This window comes from Numida meleagris, chromosome 3 (assembly GCF_002078875.1).
Source record: "Numida meleagris isolate 19003 breed g44 Domestic line chromosome 3, NumMel1.0, whole genome shotgun sequence".
NCBI lineage: Eukaryota > Metazoa > Chordata > Aves > Galliformes > Numididae > Numida > Numida meleagris.
Genome location: NC_034411.1, coordinates 90,313,810 through 90,332,081, shown reverse-complemented (window position 1 = coordinate 90,332,081; position 18,272 = coordinate 90,313,810). Strand labels below are relative to the sequence as shown.

At 34.6% G+C, this 18,272-nt stretch overlaps 1 protein-coding gene across 4 annotated transcripts in view; it reads right to left on the bottom strand.

Moving 5' to 3' along the window:
- The window catches only part of CSMD1 (CUB and Sushi multiple domains 1), a 1,076,183-nt gene that overhangs the window by 377,417 nt on the left and 680,494 nt on the right, over positions 1-18,272 (bottom strand). For all 4 annotated transcript variants that reach the window (XM_021390293.1, XM_021390292.1, XM_021390294.1 and 1 more), the window contains 2 exons: positions 17,042-17,154; positions 4,666-4,743 (listed from right to left, as the gene is read on the bottom strand). In XM_021390293.1, the coding sequence (XP_021245968.1) occupies positions 4,666-4,743; positions 17,042-17,154 (191 nt within the window). The remainder of the gene's footprint in view (positions 1-4,665; positions 4,744-17,041; positions 17,155-18,272) is intronic.

Genomic DNA, 18,272 nt, shown 5'->3' with positions numbered 1-18,272 from the left:
ATATCTAAACGTTTCTTGAACACCTCCAGGGACGGTGACTCCACCACCTCCCTGGGCAGCCCATTCCAGTGCCTGACCACTCTTTCAGAAAAGTAGTATTTCCTAATGTCCAGCCTAAATCTCCCCTGGCGCAACTTGAGGCCATTCCCCCTCGTCCTGTCACCAATTACAAGAGAGAAGAGGCTGACCCCCAGCTCACTACAACCTCCCTTCAGGTAGTTATAGAGAGCGATAAGGTCTGCCTTGAGCCTCCTCTTCTCCAGACTGAACAATCCCAGCTCCCTCAGCTGCTCCTCATAAGGCCTGTGCTCCAGACCCCTCACCAGCTTCGTCGCCCTCCTCTGAACACGCTCCAGGGCCTCAATGTCTTTTTTGCAGTGAGGGGCCCAAAACGGGACACAGTAATGTTATAGAAAAGTAGTCACAGAATCACAGAATCATAAAATATCCCAAGTTGGAATGGACCCATAAAGATCAGAAAGTCCAACTCCTGGCTCTATGCGGGAACACCCAAAAATCAGACCATACAACTGAGAGCACTGCACAGATGCTTCTATAACTCCTACAAGCTCAAAGCTGTGACTCCTTCCCCAAGAAATCTGTTACAGTGCCCAATCACACTCGCAGTCATTAATAATAGCATTATCTTTTATAAATGTAACTTGAGGTTCCCTTCAGCAGTTATCTTGCCACATTTGTTTCTGATTCATTTCTAAGTATTGATATTTTCCAAGTGTAAAAGATCTTAAATAAATTGTTCTTTACTAAGGAATGAGAACAACCCAGGTAGAAAAAATTTGAGAGCAACTGTTTAGTCCAATATTGTCCTTCTTAGCGAAATTTTCTTTCATTAACTGAAGAGCAAAACTAATCTTCATTTCGTTTCTATCAAGGTAGCAACACATATAAAAGATGAAATTGCCAATTTATTTAAAATGCAAGGAATATATTGCTAAGCAGCAAAATTCCATCCTAAAATTCTTCCACTAACACATTTTTAATTTTACTATGCCATTTTCAGAGTTGCTCAACAACAAAGTAAAAAATGAATGCTGTCATTCCTTCTTTCTTACACAGATTTAGCAATGTAATCCTCTTTTCATATTAGTCACTATAGCATCAACAACATGTGCCATTAATTCACCTTAATGTACTGCACCTAATCAATACACAGTCTGTAAACTCACTCAATTTTTGGGTCTACATGGCAAAAAAATTATTAACTCAAAATAACTCTTAATTCATCTTCAGGATAAAGAACTGTTTGGATAAACTGCAGCTAAGTTTTCAGAGGATGTATTCATTCATTCAAAATACATGCTTTTGAAAATATTTAAAATGTGCTTTTCTGCTATCCTGAAATATTTTCAAATAATACCACAAAAGCCTGAAATTGTTTCAGCCCTCTCACTATGTAAGAACATGGCAATTCACACATGAAACACTACACAGATGTCACTCAATATTCAATATGAACCATTAACATGGCACAACGTGAATGACCTTTTTAAATAATCACTCAGATTTCATTTGTTAACCTTCATTGCTTTTCCAGACAGCGAACGTACCCTGCAATTTACTGTGCTATATGGCTTGAGCCAGTATCTGCCTTGCATTCTGACAAGAGCAAACTCAGAAAATCAGCTATCCCAGGCGCTTCTTGTCACATCAGGGGCTGCTGGGTCTACTGTCCAAACCTTGCACTGTCCCTGAGCTGCTGCAGGCTGCACAGGGCCAAAAAAGTCTCAAAGGCACAGGGCTGCAAGTCTGCAGTTACAGCCCTGAGTTCTCAATATTCTTTAAGCTGGTGTCTTGAAGAAAGACAAACCGTACTTGCTTCTTCGTACATGGAATGATCAACAGAAACTGCAGAAAGATAAACTACAGGATTCTCCTGCTTGCGTAGAAAATAAACCTTTTCTAAAGACTGTAGCTACCTCATGATGGTTTGTCCTCAAGGTCCACTTCATTAAGGCTCTTCTTTCTGGATGCACAGGGTGCCCCCTGTACAACCCTTCTACTGTAGTGCTAGTGCCCAGATGTCTACAGGTAATAAATAACCTCTGACAGAGTTGCTGGACTGGAATATTGCCATGAAAACATATTTGCACAAGAGTTAACAATCAGATTTATATTTTCATCTAATCAGTTACAATGCCAGCTATAGTCAGAGTAGTTTAAGGAAACGTCTACAATCATTAAGGAGCTAGCCAGCAGGGTTCTTCCATGTTAGAATATGAATGAGTGACAATAGCAAGATGGATCAAGTATTTCCTAAGAGAATATTATCTATATATATTAGAATGATTAAGTAAGGAAACAAAAATGAGTAGGCTAAGAGTACAAATAAACAGATTAATAGTAAACCAGATGGAAAAGTATTTGCTTCCTGTACACAGATTCATAAACTAAAACTTTCTCATTGCTCCTCTTGAGAGATCAGCTTACATGACTAAAGGAACTGGATTTGGTCAGTGTTTGTGACAGCTCAAGTACTAATGAGAAACAACTGTGAGAAAGAATCTATCAGAGCTGCCCATGCATTTACTTTCTTGCAGTTTACTGTTCCAGAAATTTGCCAAGTGTACTACTTAAGCCCCCAGTAGGCCAGTTCACACTGGCTGAACTGGGACAATATTTTACTTCAAATATCTTTCCAATTTCTTTGCATAAATTAATCATTATTCAAATGCATCTGCCTCAATGCTTGATGTGTTTCCTTAAGGTGTACTGAAGGGAAAAAAAAGCAACAAAGCAAAACCATATTCTTTTCCTGGGGAATGACACATAATGTAATGCTTTCTGCCAAGGCACCTGTATCCCAAGGCCCTACTTTGTCACTCAGCTTTCAAAAAGGGTGACAGAGCAGCTGAAATAAAGCATCCAGGAATCTGGGCAAGTTTGGGATGGAAAGGTGTTAGATGCTTTCTGCTTACACCTATACAGAGAATGTTAAAAAGATCTAAAATATTAAAACGGGGAGAGAGGGGTAGTCTCTAATTTACTTTTCTAGAAATCTGCTAATTATAATCACATGGAAATATCAATTGCTAAATAGGAATTCATAGCTGAATTCCTAATTACCTTTTCCATCTACACATTTTTTAGCAAGAAACATAGTTAAATACTACAGGCTTGAGTCATAAGGAGCACAAAAAATACACCTGAATCCACCTATTTGTATTTTAATCTAATCATTTTTTTGTTTCATGTACGTGAAACTAATAATAAACTCAGATTCATGTAGAAAAGTCAGACATGATATAAAGCTTCACAAATCAAAACACAAAGAAATAAAAACAAAGGACATTATATTTGAAGTCAGCAACAAACTGTCTTATTTTTTCCACAGCCTGTCTTACTTTCACTTTCTGTAATTAAATGGGGAATCTGACAGCATGTATTCTGAGAGTGTAAGCAGAGATCATACAGCTCCTAGAAATAGCTTATAAATAATGAAATCATCATTCAGATACAAACACCAAAGAGACTGAACAACTTTTTCTGCTACACCTTGCACAGAAAGTTCCTTTTGAATGCCACACCATCAATGTGCAATATTTAAAGCAGAAAATTATCATGCCTCTTTTGTTCTATTGAGCATACCAATACACTCATTGTGCATTAAACAGTGCACTGAAGAAACACAAAGACCAAATCATATCCCCCAGACATTACCCTTCAAGATGCTCATTCTCTCTGTACTTGCAGAATAGCATGTAATGAGGCAAATATTGCCTGGGTTTCACTCCATTGAGTTCAGAGTTATTACAAAAAGAACTAACTTATTCAAATATGTCTTAGTCATTATAGAAGTACTCTTAATTAGTTGTGGGTGCTTACACTCTGGCTTTTCTTAGGCATAGGGACAGACTCTCTGCTTTCCAAAATATATTAAAAATATATATATTTTTTTCTTGTTTCAAGACTGTCCTGATAATGGAGAAACAGCTCTCAAGATTCTTGTCAGACTGCCAGTCATTCAGGGAAATTGTAACATATATTAAAAAAAAATAGCCTCACAATCTCATTGATAACATCTTGATTTTATCCTCACGCTACATATGGGGAAAATGGTTCAGAAATGTACTAAATAGATGTCATTTCAGAGTGCACTAAACATACAGTGAAGGGACGGTGATGTGATTTCTGTCCTCTTGAGAAGCTAGGAATTTCAACAGTTCTTAACCACTGCTGTGTAGCATCACAGGACTACAAAGAGGCAGTCACTAGGGCATACAAACTGATATGGAGTGGGAAAAATTAGATCTGTGATACTATCTGAGGGGAAGAAAAAGTTAAGTGAAATCCTCAATCTACAAAAAGCTATGTTGCTTTCATGGCCCACTGCACGGAAGTGACAAAGTCAGTATGTCACTGTTCTTCCTGGACTGCTAATTTGTCTTCTGAATCTCTAAATTCTAAATATCCTGAAATGTAAAAAGGATTTCTTTTTTACATTCTTGCCTGTTTTCAGGCATTACAATTTGATATTCTGCATTCTACATCCTCTGTATTATCAGTGGAGTTCTAGATTCAATGACAATTGATAAAGAAAAGTGACCATTTTATGACCACAGCTTCTCAACATTTCTCTTTCTATATATTCATTAGAGCTCCAAAAAACATATTCAGTCACTAAAGATAATGGTATAAACAACTTACAGACAGAATTTTTGTGATTACTGTCTTTGCTGGGCAACATCTTGACTCCTCTTGATTTTAGTTCGATTGCTTTTTTCACTGAGAAAACAAGTAAAGAGAAAGAAAATAATTTATTACTAAACCTTGTAGAAAGGAAATGCAGCAGTCAAATCAGACATTATAACAAAAAAAAGCAATCCATAAATAAAACAGATTGAAATAACTGCACTTTCTTTGACAGTCCAAACACACTTTTACAAAAATATAAATATTAATTATATTTTAGAATATTTTGTTTTTAAGAGACATTATCAGGTTTTACAATATTTTGCATTCAAGTGTCCTTACGATCAAGGAAAAGAAAAATCTGTCCTACTTACATGTATGAATTTTCAATGTTTGCCACTGCATATGACAAATCATAAACATTTTTAAAACTTACTTCTTATTTGGAATGTACAGTACATTATATTCAGATATCCGAACACCACAAGCTTTAAATAAGATAGACACAGAATTACTTTCATCTGATTCATTCTTCAGCAGGAAGCATATTTTTAATTTTTTCTCCTGAAATGACTGAGGTTACACAATTACAGTATGCTACAGTTTGGCTCAAACAAACACTTCTGAATCTACAGAAAAATTTAAACTGAATTAAGTTTTGAGAGAAAGGACAGATGCATTAGAGTTTTAGTAACTGTTTTCTCTGTTTAGACAGCTGAATGGATGATAAACTCTCAAATTATTCCTAATAGGTTGTTAAGACATTATAGGAAGGATCAGAAGTAGAGGAGGAAGAGGAGAGAAGAAATTTCTGCATCTACACTCTAAGGAAAAGTGTGAGACAGAATCTGAATTAAAATGCTAGGGGAAGAGGTTAAAAATGTAGGACACATTCACAGGAAATTCATTAATTCTGAGGCAAGTGAAAATAAAATCAGATATGTAGAAAAGAAATATGCACCAAGCCTGGATAATTCAAAGCTATTAAGCAAAAAATAAAAATTAAAAAATAGCAAAATAGATAGTGCCTGACTTACAGTGTGTATAAGAATGCTAAAGATAACATCACGATGCACGTCTGCCAGTTACAAAAAAAAAACCAAACAAGTAGTCCTTTCCCGATTCATATTAGATAACTTTTTCTAGAGCTGGCAGTGATTTATCATTTTAGAATTCACATGCTTATCTAGATACAAACATAAACAAAAATCAACTCAAACATTTTAAAAATGGGAAATATTTGTACTTTGTACCATACACATACAAAAATAAATATGAAATTAATACAAAAATTATGTTGTACTTTTTGTCTATAGGGACCAAATTTATGTTTGCTACAGTACATATTGATCTGTATGCAAATATTTCTGAAAAGCGAAGTGACAGGAAATGTCTTTACATATCACATCAGAAGTGTGATTATTTTGTGTTGTTTTTTTTTTTTTCTGTACTGTATTTTGGCAGCTTTTACAACCTCAGAGTGAGTAGGCTTTTCTTAAGCCCTGAAATTGGGCAAGCAATGCAGAACATGCTTTCTGTGCTATGTACATCACAAAATGTTACACAGTGCATAAATTTCAAGTCTAACCCTGGAAAACAGATGTTAAAATAATGAAAAATGATTGAAAGACAACTGTAGCGACATGGGATGAAACTGATTTGATAGAAGGATGCTCTTTTGTTTTAAGACAGAAGCACATTATACTGAGATATTAATGCACACAGTAAAGCTGATATTCCTAAGAGCTTCTGGAAGACTAAACCTCCAGTGTATGGTTTTCTTCCTAGAATTTACTAGGATTATTTTCTAGAATTTAGACACTAAAACTTCCCCCAGGACCTGCTTTATGTTCTGTTCTCACAAGCTGCATAACCAATCTGTTAATTTTTTTTCATGTTTAACTTTTGCAACAGAATAGCTGGGATCTTGTCTGGAGTTATGTTCACATTTTATTACTGTCCGTCTCATGTAAAACATGAGAACGATTCTTTGAGAACTCAAAATCCAAATTGCTGAAGTCCATGTATGAATAGTAAAACCACTGACTCATTAGACAGCAGACAGAGAAAATGCACCCTATTCTCCCCTTTCTCTTTGTTCTGTGACCCTACTTTAGAATGAAAGGGGCAACAGTCACTCCATTTCCTATGGAAGTTCAGTCTTGATGGTATTATTTAGACATATTTGAAACATGCTTCCCAGGAATGGGGATAAATGATATCCATTGGCTTTAGTTTGAAATACAGTGGACAGCTGGCTAAATTGAAACAAGAGGAGTTCTGACTTGATATATGAAAACTTTTTCATTATTAGAATTAGTCGAGCATTTAAACAAGTCCTGCACTTTCCATCCGTAGAGATTTTTCATGTCAATAAAAATGCACTGTAGATCTCTGAAAGAACATTAGATAAGGGATTTACAATACTTAAGATCAGTGATCTAAAATGTATGTTTTACGAAAAGAAATAGCTATCTCAAGGGGGCAATTCATCTCCTTATAAGACAGGCACAATGAATCATCCTCTGAAGATGCCTTTTCATCTCCATGAAATATAACAGAAACGTATACCACTTATTCAAGCTAGATCCCTGCATTGTAGACAGTAGCATTAGATGACAAGCTTTTATGTCTGGAGGACTTTAACAGACAAATGTATCCGTCAGATGCAGGGATCCACAAGGTTAAATAAGATAGCTTGAGACATAAATAACAAACTTCTTGTGTAAGTTTTTGCATGTGGACTTTGAATAGTACATTTTTAAATAGAATTAAGCTAGTACAACGTGTAAAATATAGACTCATCAATGACTGAAAAGAGAAACTGAGATTTGAGGGAAGAAGCTCAACACCTTCCAGAACACTGAATCAATACTCTAAATTGCACTTTTTAGAACCGCTCAAATCCAATTTTCATATAATTTCTGAAATACTTCTTTTGTAGCTCCCAATTGCTTTTTCTCTAAAAAGATTCTCCTGATTTTGAATATGATTTGCCATTTATTAGCACAAAAAGAGGAACAGGTTTAAGTTAAAAATGTCAAATATGAACCCTTCAAATGATTACTTTTTAAAAATTTGCATAGCTTTCTGCAGTCATCACTTAAACATTCAGTATAGACAACTGAATTAACACATTTCACCTTTTTGTTTGAATCTTAAATTCAAGACTCTTTAGAAGATGGTAAACCCATTTAGAAAAGATGGCAAAACTCAACATGAAGCCGAAGACCATCTTATCAGACTACTGTAATTCACCTGTGATATTCCTTAACATCTTGCTATAGCTATATTAGACATGACAAGAATATGTGCCTGATGTTCTTTGAATGGATTGTGAAAGTTAAAAGTAAAATGTGGAAGTTGTAAACCTCCTTTTAAACCTGTATGGTTAGTATGAAACTCTTAGTTTCTAATATATTTGAACCTGTGTGAAGAAAGTACGTTTTTCTCCAAGCAAAATTACCTGGCTGAACACATTATGACAATTTAGAAGAAACACATTTTAAGGAAGAATGAACCAATGAGAAAAATTTAAACTTTGGCTACAGTAAGGAGGACAATAATTGAGGTCCTAAAATAAAACTAGCTGTAGGACATTACACACAGACAGTCCTTATGTCTTTTGAGGATATAAGAAAATGGTTACCTCCAGTCAGAGAAATTTCTGTATGTATAATATGTTTAGAGCATAGACACATACTGCATATATATTTGTTGTTTGTGAAAAGTACTTCCACAAATCTAATATGCAAATATTTACAAATTTAAATTAGAATAATTAAGTAAAAGGGTTTTTATACATTTGAGACTTGCTGTTATTCTGCCACTGAAATGAGTCAACACTGAATCATTCCAAATTACATATAGTTAAGTTTTACTGTGGCTCAAAGAACTGGAAAGATAAAAATGTTTTAGAAGTTACATACTTCTAGTGTGAATTTCGAGAGTGCACCATAATAAATGACCCTTGAATTTGTTATTCTTGAAACTGAAAAAGTCATTGGTTGTATTGGCTTTATTTTCTAGAGCCATTAGACAGCTCAGAACACTGATTTCTCTATATTTCTACATCTTTATAATTCAGCAGAAAAATATTCTTCATTTTATTCTGCTTACATTCATTTCCAAGAGTGACTAATTCACAAAGCAATTGCTCTACTGCTGTTACTTTTGTAGAAGCATAATATACACAGCAGCTCATTACAGCAAGGATGGTTTCCTACAATTCATATAACAATGATTGGTTTTAAATGTTTTAAAATATTTTAACATATGCAAGTACAATTTCAAGGGAAAATATCTAATTTTCTATGATATTTATTAATACAGTATGAATGACTTCTTACTGTGGGTTATTATGGTCTTGTATTCAGTGGAGCAATTCATTCTTATTTGAAGTTACATTTGAAAACACACTGGGGGAGGCCCTACAGTGTTGGCAGCACTGTATCCTCTCAGATGAAGGAGAACGTTTCAGTTCTCTCAGAGAATGCTGCCTTCTGGGACTGTAAGGGAAAGTTTTCTAATATGTTTTTCTATGGCACAAGTTTGTGCTAATCCAGCAAAAATTATAAATAAAAAATTTAAAAATATATGTGTAATCCATTTTTTTAAAAAAGAAAGTAAATATTTACATGTACTTCCTACATATCCATAATTAAATATTCAAAGGTAAATCTAACTGGAAAATAAAATGAACTTTGATTAATCCAAGAGATTTCTCTAATAAAACATTCCCCTCAAACCTGGATAAATCAAGAAATAACATCAAAGCAAGTAAACTCAGAAGTGCTTTGAGTACAAATGATATTTTGAAACAAAATATTCCCAGTAAATAGTGTTATTTCCATCATGTTCCCAGAGGAAATTAGAGCAGTTTCCATGTGACTCCTGACCCTCTTCAAGACATACATGTAAAAAAAGTCCAGCAGCCTCTCTGCTGAATCAGTGAGCTCAAGACAAGCTGAACTAATTCCACAAAACAGTTAAGCAAGTGTTGCAATTAAAAAGCTGGCAGAAGAAAATTCTGTCACTTAACTAGAGATGTAATATTGTTTTTTGTATGTCAGTGACTGTTGATAAATAGTCACTGATATATGAAGTAGAGTGTAAGCAGCTCGGCATGGTACTGAAGCTCTAATTTCACAATCTTTTGCATATGGCCAATAGGACAAAGCACAGTTACTTTGCTAATATTTTTAATTATAATTTATATCTCAGATTCCCTTCTACCTTACTTTCTCTATTCATTTTCCCCAAAGTCTACAAGCTAAAGCACAAAGAAAAATTGTGCAAATTTTAAAGAAAAATATTCTATTCTTACAAAAACATTTCCATAGACTGAAGTCCAGCTTACTCATTACAACACCCTGAAATGACAGAATAAAATCTAAATCTAAAACCCTTGAATTGTGTGTCTACAGAGATAAATGAACACAATTTCTATACAGTACAATTAGTGAACTACTGAGATTTCAAGTTTGTGAGAGACCTCATTACATTTGAACATGAGCAACGCCAAACGTTTCAGGGAAAATAAGATAAAAATAGAGATAGCTAGCCACCACAATTTAATTGGATAATATTGGAAAAGACTGAGTGATTCTACCTGTTTTCCTCGTGCTCTTCCTGACATTTTTTATTAAAGAATCACAGAATCGCCGGGGTGGGAAGGGACCTCAGAAGATCATCAAGTCCAACCCCTCTGCTAAAGCAGGTATCCTACAATAGGTCACACAGGTAGGTGTCCAGATGAGAGACTCCACCACCTCCCTGGGCAAACTTCACATTAACTTCACATACCTGGTAACAAAGTATTGCTTACTGGTGGAGTCCTAAAGAGGAGGGACATACAAAGATGCATGAACTATTTTAATGTTTTCTATTTTCTTTTTATGCACAGAGATGGGTGTTTCTAAGATACTGTAATAAAAAAAAAAAAAAACCACTAAATTTTAATGGACTGAAAGAAGGTAGCAAATGGCTAGAAAAAAAATCACTCTGGCTTATGGAGAAGTACAAAAAGATCTTGGAGTAGTTATTATTTCTATTCTTAGGATGATTCTGCAGTTTTAAGAACTAAAGAAAAGGCAAAGCTAATAACAGTGTGAAATGGGAATATAATACAAAACTTGCAAAGCCTATTTAACTCCACAGATATTGCTGAATGGATGTTTATGAACATTTCACAGTGCAATCTTCCTAAAAAATTAAATCAAAGGTAGGGCATTATACTGACAAGCATCACCTTAACTACTGGGTTTCAAGAGTAATGCCTTACTTACAGGAGTATTTTTTCTCAGTCATTATTACGGTAGGGATAGTCCACATTCTAAACTTGAGCAAATCAATTTTGCAGTAATGATTAGAGGAGCAGTTTCTGTTGGAAGCAATCATGGACTACGTCACCATAATGGCTCTTGGATTGGCGACTTCCTTGAAGCACATTTTTTTTCTCTGATAGTAATTAAATGGTAATTAATTATTAATTATGCAAATAATATGAAGATAAGAGGCAGTCATCTTCCAGATCGAACTTCTTCCACTGTGACGCTTTTTTTTTTCCTTTCTTTTTCAATAAATCTTTTATAGATTACTAGATACCTTGGCTCTGACATACAAAGTTTTGGAAGGAATTTTCAACATGTAGTTGAAAATGAATTTCAAATTGCCAATATTACAATTTAAAAAGCTTGTATTTGCAAGGTATATATTTCATGTTGCCTATGAATTTCAAGGAAAATACATCTTTTCATTATTGAGTATTGCTTGACTAATCATGAGTAAGCCAAAAGCTGTACAAATGCAAGATCACAGGTAGTCTTTGGCACCAGAAAATTACAGTCTAATTCTCTGGTTGTTCTTTCTAGGGAAGACAGGATGAAAATTGGTAAGAAAAAGAAAATATGGAAAAATGAACTGGAAGTGAAGATGGTATAAAACACAAGTAAGTGTCTATTTGCAGGGCATAACTAAGGAATAATTTAATCCAGAGATGGTTTTGGTGAGTTATGAACCACTTTTAACATAAAAAAGAAAGAACATGAAGAGAAAAATACATTTTCTCAGAGATCATGGAGGGTGTTACTATGTTTTCTAGAGTACAAAACTGATTCATTACTATATTTTACCGCATAAGAGAAAACAGGTATAGAGTGTGCAGTACATGAGATTCTAGATGCACACTAGTTCAGCTAACATAATATTGTACTTGATTCAATTTACCTTCATTTAGACCTAATACAGCTATAGCTTGAGAGTATGTAGGGTACTGTAGGGTAGGATTCTGTAACAAAAAGCTAACATTTGCTGTTCATTCTTAGCACATTCTTGGCAATAGTCTTTGTGTGCATCTTTAACGACATACTGTTTTTTTCCAGTTACCCAAATACTTGGTTATATTGCCAGGTTTTCTTCCTGTACGAGATGACCTGCAAGGCCTCAAAAGCTGGCTCTCACTGAAACCTAAAATATTCTGACATCATCTACTAGTACTTTCTCAAGCTGCTTCTGCTGCTGCTCTGCTGAGTTCAGCTCTTGGCTGCCTTTTACTGCAGGTTCTTCTCAAGTACAGATCTTTGAAGGTGAACAGTTCCTAGTCATCACAGGTAAAGCTTTCCCTGACCATCAATACACCCACTAACACTACACAGAATATATCTGAATAGTTCTCTGAGTTCAGGGAAGGAAGGATTCATTTTAAGCAAAAAATCTCAGATGCATAAACAGAAATTGAGACTAATAAGCACCTGTCCCAGGTAACACTTAAGTCCTCTGCCTTTTTTTTTTTTTTTTTTCCCCTAGCATGCTAGCTGTCTTCTTGCTACAGCAAAGGATTTAATTAACTTTCAGTACTTTGTACATTGAGAGAGAGTGGAAGAGAGATTTATATTACAGAAGTTTACCTTACATGATTTGCAGAGTTCAGGGAATAATAGAAATAACATTCATAGGGTTATTCCTAGAGAGAATTAGCAAATTTATCTCACTATAGTGTAGATTTCATGCTTTTTAACTTTCTTTTCAGCTTCATTTTTCTGATTTTCTTGAAGTTGAATACAGCTTCTTCTGAAACAAAGTATTTTCTTAGTTCAGGTTGGACTGCAAATTCCAATCAAGTGCTCTGTTCACCCTGTTCTAGTGCCTCATTCTTTCTGGAATATGGAATACTCTTCAGCAATCACCTTGAAAACAGTTTTTTGCATAAGTACTTGTAAGTTTATGTAAGGAATTCTATAATAAAGTCTTCGATAAAACAAGACTCCGGACTCAATAACCTAGGAGGATCCTTGCAAGCTTTGCTCCTCAGCTGTCTACTTCCTGACTTTCCCAGGCATCCTATTTTTCCATTGGTTCTCTAGTTTAAACTGAATCACTGAAATAATCCAAACCCAGTATTCTGTCTAATTGGCTATCCCACTGTTTCTCTCACTAACAGCTTTCAAAACCTTCCCCTACTAATCAGTATCACAACTCCGGAGAGCTTCACAGCAGGCATAGATGTTTCTTCGCTATGGCTACCTATAAAAGCTGTAGGCTCATGATCAGTTGGCTTCCTTGTTCCATCAATCCAGCAAAGTGCTGCCTGTCATTATCAGACCTTCCACATGCTCCCTTTGCTGGAAATCTCTGCATGTGGTACTAGTGAACAAATGATACAGACCCAAGACAAATTGGTGTCACGATAGATTTTTACACAAATCTTTCTCATTCTATGTGTATAAGGTGACACAGGCTCTGCAAATTTAAAAAGAAGCACAGCCATTTGTTTTCCATTAGCCTTCTGTATGTCACTTGGCTGGCCACTTGCTCTGACAGAATACTTTATCTCTGCTGTGCGATCAATATAGAACATATCATAATAAAACAAGTTCATCAAGCATCAAGCGTTCAGTGCCTGCAGGTGTCCTCCGCAGTTCTGGAAAACCGTATCAATACAGTTTGCACACCAAACATATACTATCACTGAAGTAATATGCGTAGATAGTCTCTAAAAAATAAATCACATAATAAGATCCTTGCTGGAATGCCACTTCCACATTGTTTCAACTATAGTGTCGAAAACTTATTTTTGGTTCTCAAAAACATAGTATCCATAGTATCACTCATGATGATCAAAATGTTCATCAGAAAATCCCATCCTGAATTCAATACTTCACCATCTTTTCATGTTTTGTTGAGAAATGACATCTGTAGTCTGAAAACATCTCCAAAACAGACCTCTTATACTGATCCATCACCCAGCTGAACATAAACAGAACTTTCTCTTGCCTAATAGATAATGAAGAAGCTGCAAGTATGGTAAAACTGACACTCTACCATTTTATGACTATAATCTCTTCTGATGCAGAAACTGTGTGTGTGTTTTCAGACTGTAGTAAATACAAAATAATGAACCTAACTGATTTCGTGTTTGTATGTAGATTATGCATACTTCCTTGAAACCTGTAATTTAATTTGCTTATCTCCACCACTCATGTATATGCTCTTATTTTAAATTCTTACATCCACATTCTACCATTCTCTCTGTACTGCTAATAGCTGGACCTAAAAATTAGTGAGCTCCAGTTTCTTTGAAATTTTCCAAATACATATTTCTGCATGGAGTTCATGTAAGAAGTATCAGTTTTATTATGTCAGAACAGAATGGAAAACAACAGTCTTAGAAGTTGCATAGCCTTGGGACAGTGGTGCCTTTGAACTCAGACTTCGGACTGCGTAAGCATAACATGATTCTTAATAAAGGGCAGCTACTATATCCAGGATAACAATGCTTGCTTTGGAAGCTAAAGCACTTGAACATATAATTTAAGTTTTATATTTTATTTTGCAGCTAATTTGAAAAAAGAAACAAAACAAAACAAAACAAGCAACAGTGATGTATAAAGATGTGTACCAAACTGATACATCTCTTTTCAACTATGAAAGCAGTATTTTGAACAATTTCAGTGAGGACAAAACCATACCAAGCAAGAGCAGGAAGATGAACAGCTGTTACCATATCGGCATCTGCTTAGTGGTGACATGCAGCAACTAAGCCTGCAGCACTTTTAGATACATGCTTTTTTGTTGTTGTTGGTTTTTTTGTCACTCTAAGTCAACTTTGTGAACTTCGTTTTGTATTTCTAGAAAAATACTTAATTTTTATATCAAAACAGACATGACAGCAAATCTCTCTTATGAATGTGTATTGCCTTTACGAACTGGTATAAAGTAAGAACAATAAATCTGAAGATTATTTCTAATGACACATAATGAAAAAGAAAAATCTTCATAGCTCTAGGGAGGGAACAGGGAAGGCTTTATCTTAAAGATGTGATAACTCAATAAATATACAAAATTACTTTGATTAAAAATTTTAAAGAGACATTAGAGTGACAGATATTTTAAGCAGTTACCTCTTAGAGGTTACACATGCCACATTAACAAAGAAACCGTCAATGTTTTTTTTTTTCCTTTCCTTATCATATGGCATTTAATAATACTAAGCTAATAAGGGGCATCTTGCAACTTTAGTTCAGGGAAAAAAGCACATGGGAAAAAATCAAAGCTGTTTCCAGAGATGCTAAATATATATTCAATGTGTAGGATGATAAGATGTCCAACATTGATTTCATTATTATATTTTAATAGGATTAAAAATTTCCTTTTCGATCAAACAACATACATTTAGAAATGAGCAAATACAGGCCAGTGATTAATAGCATTTTCTATTTTTTCTATTCTTAGATTCCAGCATCCACATTAAGGGACTCAAGTTTTGAGGCAGAGTAAAATCAGTCTTTGAACAGTATGTTTGACGTAAATTTCTAAAAAGGAAGTTATTCAGAATCAATAGTCACATATGAAGCTCAGGCCAAAAGAATCTTACTTTCAATAGAGGACAGATTCATTCCTTCCTACTTAATAAAAGAACAACTGCTGAGGACTTATCTCATTGTAGACTTGCACAGATTTTACCATAGCTGAATAAAATATAAATCAATTAAACCAAAATTGTGTGAAAATAGGTTGATACACTTTTATTCAAATCTAAACAAACAAAACTAATAAACTTCCAAAATAAATGACTTTCTGATACTACAGTGATGGGATGTATGGCAATCTGCTGTTACGAGTCACATTGGTTTTGTGATCTCCAGTTGTAGGTTTAAGACAGAGTTAATGTCAGTGCATTTAAATTCATAGTCACCAATAGTGGCTTTATGCATACGTCCTCAATAACTTTGTAAAAATAAGTTATAAGTGCAAAAGGATCACATAATAGATACTCATGTTCAGTTGAGGAAATACAATGCGATTTCAAATATTTTTTTCTTAAATTGCCAATTTTTTACTTATTTTTTTAAAGACATATATGTTAAATGCATTTATCTGCTTTACATGTATATGCCATATAGTTACCAGAACATACGATTGTGGCAGTGCATTTGTCATTTCTAACACATGATACAGGCCCTACAATTCTGGAAAAAAGGGAAGTTCTAAATCTCATAAATTATTTGACAGTGTGGAGGGTAAAACTGAATTTAAAAGCATAGATAAATAGCTTAATGGTTTTCTGAGTTATAGAGCCCCTCTGTTTTCAGTATAACTACACTGTCTTTGACCTTGAATGATGATTTATGAAATGTATGAAGTACAAAAATCAATAAAGATTCCATTCTAAAAAAATTGCATTTTAACCAATATCTAGGTGAACATAAACAGCAATTGACAGCAACAATGACATCTTCTTGTCTGCCTTCAAAGCTGTATATGTAATGTTATGTAGGAACCTGAAATATAATTTGTGCTGTGCCAGGGAGGAGCTAAATTTCGAAATGATGAACGTAGCTTCTGGATCAGAGTTTTACTTTGAGTAATGAAGTAAGACACTGTTTAGATGGGAACATGCCTTGTGTAGAATTGACTTGGAAGTCAATTGCAAGCTGCATTCCAAGCATGTTTTTAAAGCAAAGACCAGACTGAATGCAAAACAATTCATTATAGAAAATGAGATCAAGCAAATACTTAAAGCAAACTACAATGTGGCACACAGATACTTTTTTTTCAAAAATAAATCCATGGAGAAGCCTGATCACAGAATCACAGAACCGTCATAGAATCATAGAATGGCCTGGGTTGAAAAGATCACCTAGTTTCAACCCCCCTGCTGTGGGCAGGGTTGCTAACCACTGGACCAGGCTGCCCAGAGCCACATCCAGCCCGGCCTTGAACGCCTCCAGTGAAGGGGTATCAGTGTTAACAGCTACTCAGTGTAAGAGCAGTAGTAATATGAGTCAACTCTTTACTGTCCCTGATATTTAAAGATAAATTTCTATCACCATCACTTTAGCTATGTTTAAAGGTAAAGGAATTTTTCTGCTGCAGTTTTTATATTTCTTACCTTGGAACTGAGCATTAAATCCCTTTCGTCGATGGTTGCTGTCAGATGTAAAATGGAGTCGTAACCAGTTCTTACTGCTGATGACAGGAGAAGGTAGATTCATACCAGTCAGCCTGGAAAAATAAAAAAGAATCTTATGTCAAGGCTGCCAAAAATCACATGTAGAGTACTTTAAAGACAATGAAGACAATAACAAAATCCAAAACATACTGCTGTTTTGTTTACTTTTCTGAATTTGAAAGTGCAGGAAAGAATTAAAATAAATGAAATCTGGGTTTTGGAGTTTATTTTGTCAACTCATTTACAATTATCCTTCTGTCTGTTTTACCTATTTCTCCAATTTTGTGTTCAATCCAATAACAATGTTATTTGTTATTTGTTACAAAATACAGAAACAATAAATAAGAAATTGAATTAAGTGTAAAAAAATACGCTATCTAAAAAGAAATTTTATAAAAACTGTTTTACATTAAAAAAAATACAGAAAATCCTTCCATCAATACTTAATCTTCATTCATTTGAAATAATTCAGTTACTTCCATATTCATCTAACCACAGCTATGTTTTTATTTTATATTAATTTTCTTGTTTTGGATACAATCCAGCTGAGCTTCCATATCAAGTCTCTGGGTCAACAAATGAAGAGAAAAAAAAAGAGGATCCTTATTTGCAATTTGGAACTACCTTCCATTCTGAAATTCTTTCAGCTAAAATATTTAAAAGAGCAGCAATGCTGATACTTGTCAAAATGTGAACTTTCAAGGATCCTCCCGGGCTTCAATACAAAATAACTTGAAGTAGGTTACAAAGGAGGATGAGGATTTTAGCAAATATATGAAGAAAATGTATGCATATATTCTCTCTACATGGATAATATTATATATGTAAATATAGGTATATATATAGAAAAATGATTTTAGAGATCATTTACTTCAATCTCACTGTAACACTTGGATAGCTAAGACTGTATTGGGTATTAATCAAGAACAAGAAATTATGTGCATTTTTCTCATATTTGTCCTGTATGGATTTATGAGGTGCATTGGGAACATGTGATACTGACGCATATGTACTGTTGCTGTAGTTTCACACATAGATAAGATGACCTAACAACTGGCTGGTGTATTAAAAAAAAATGTGCAACATTCTCTTCTCCTCTTCCTCTTTCTGCACATCCTCCATCCTTAGTTTCAGTATTGCCTTTCCTCCCTTGTATCAAGTTTGATTCTTG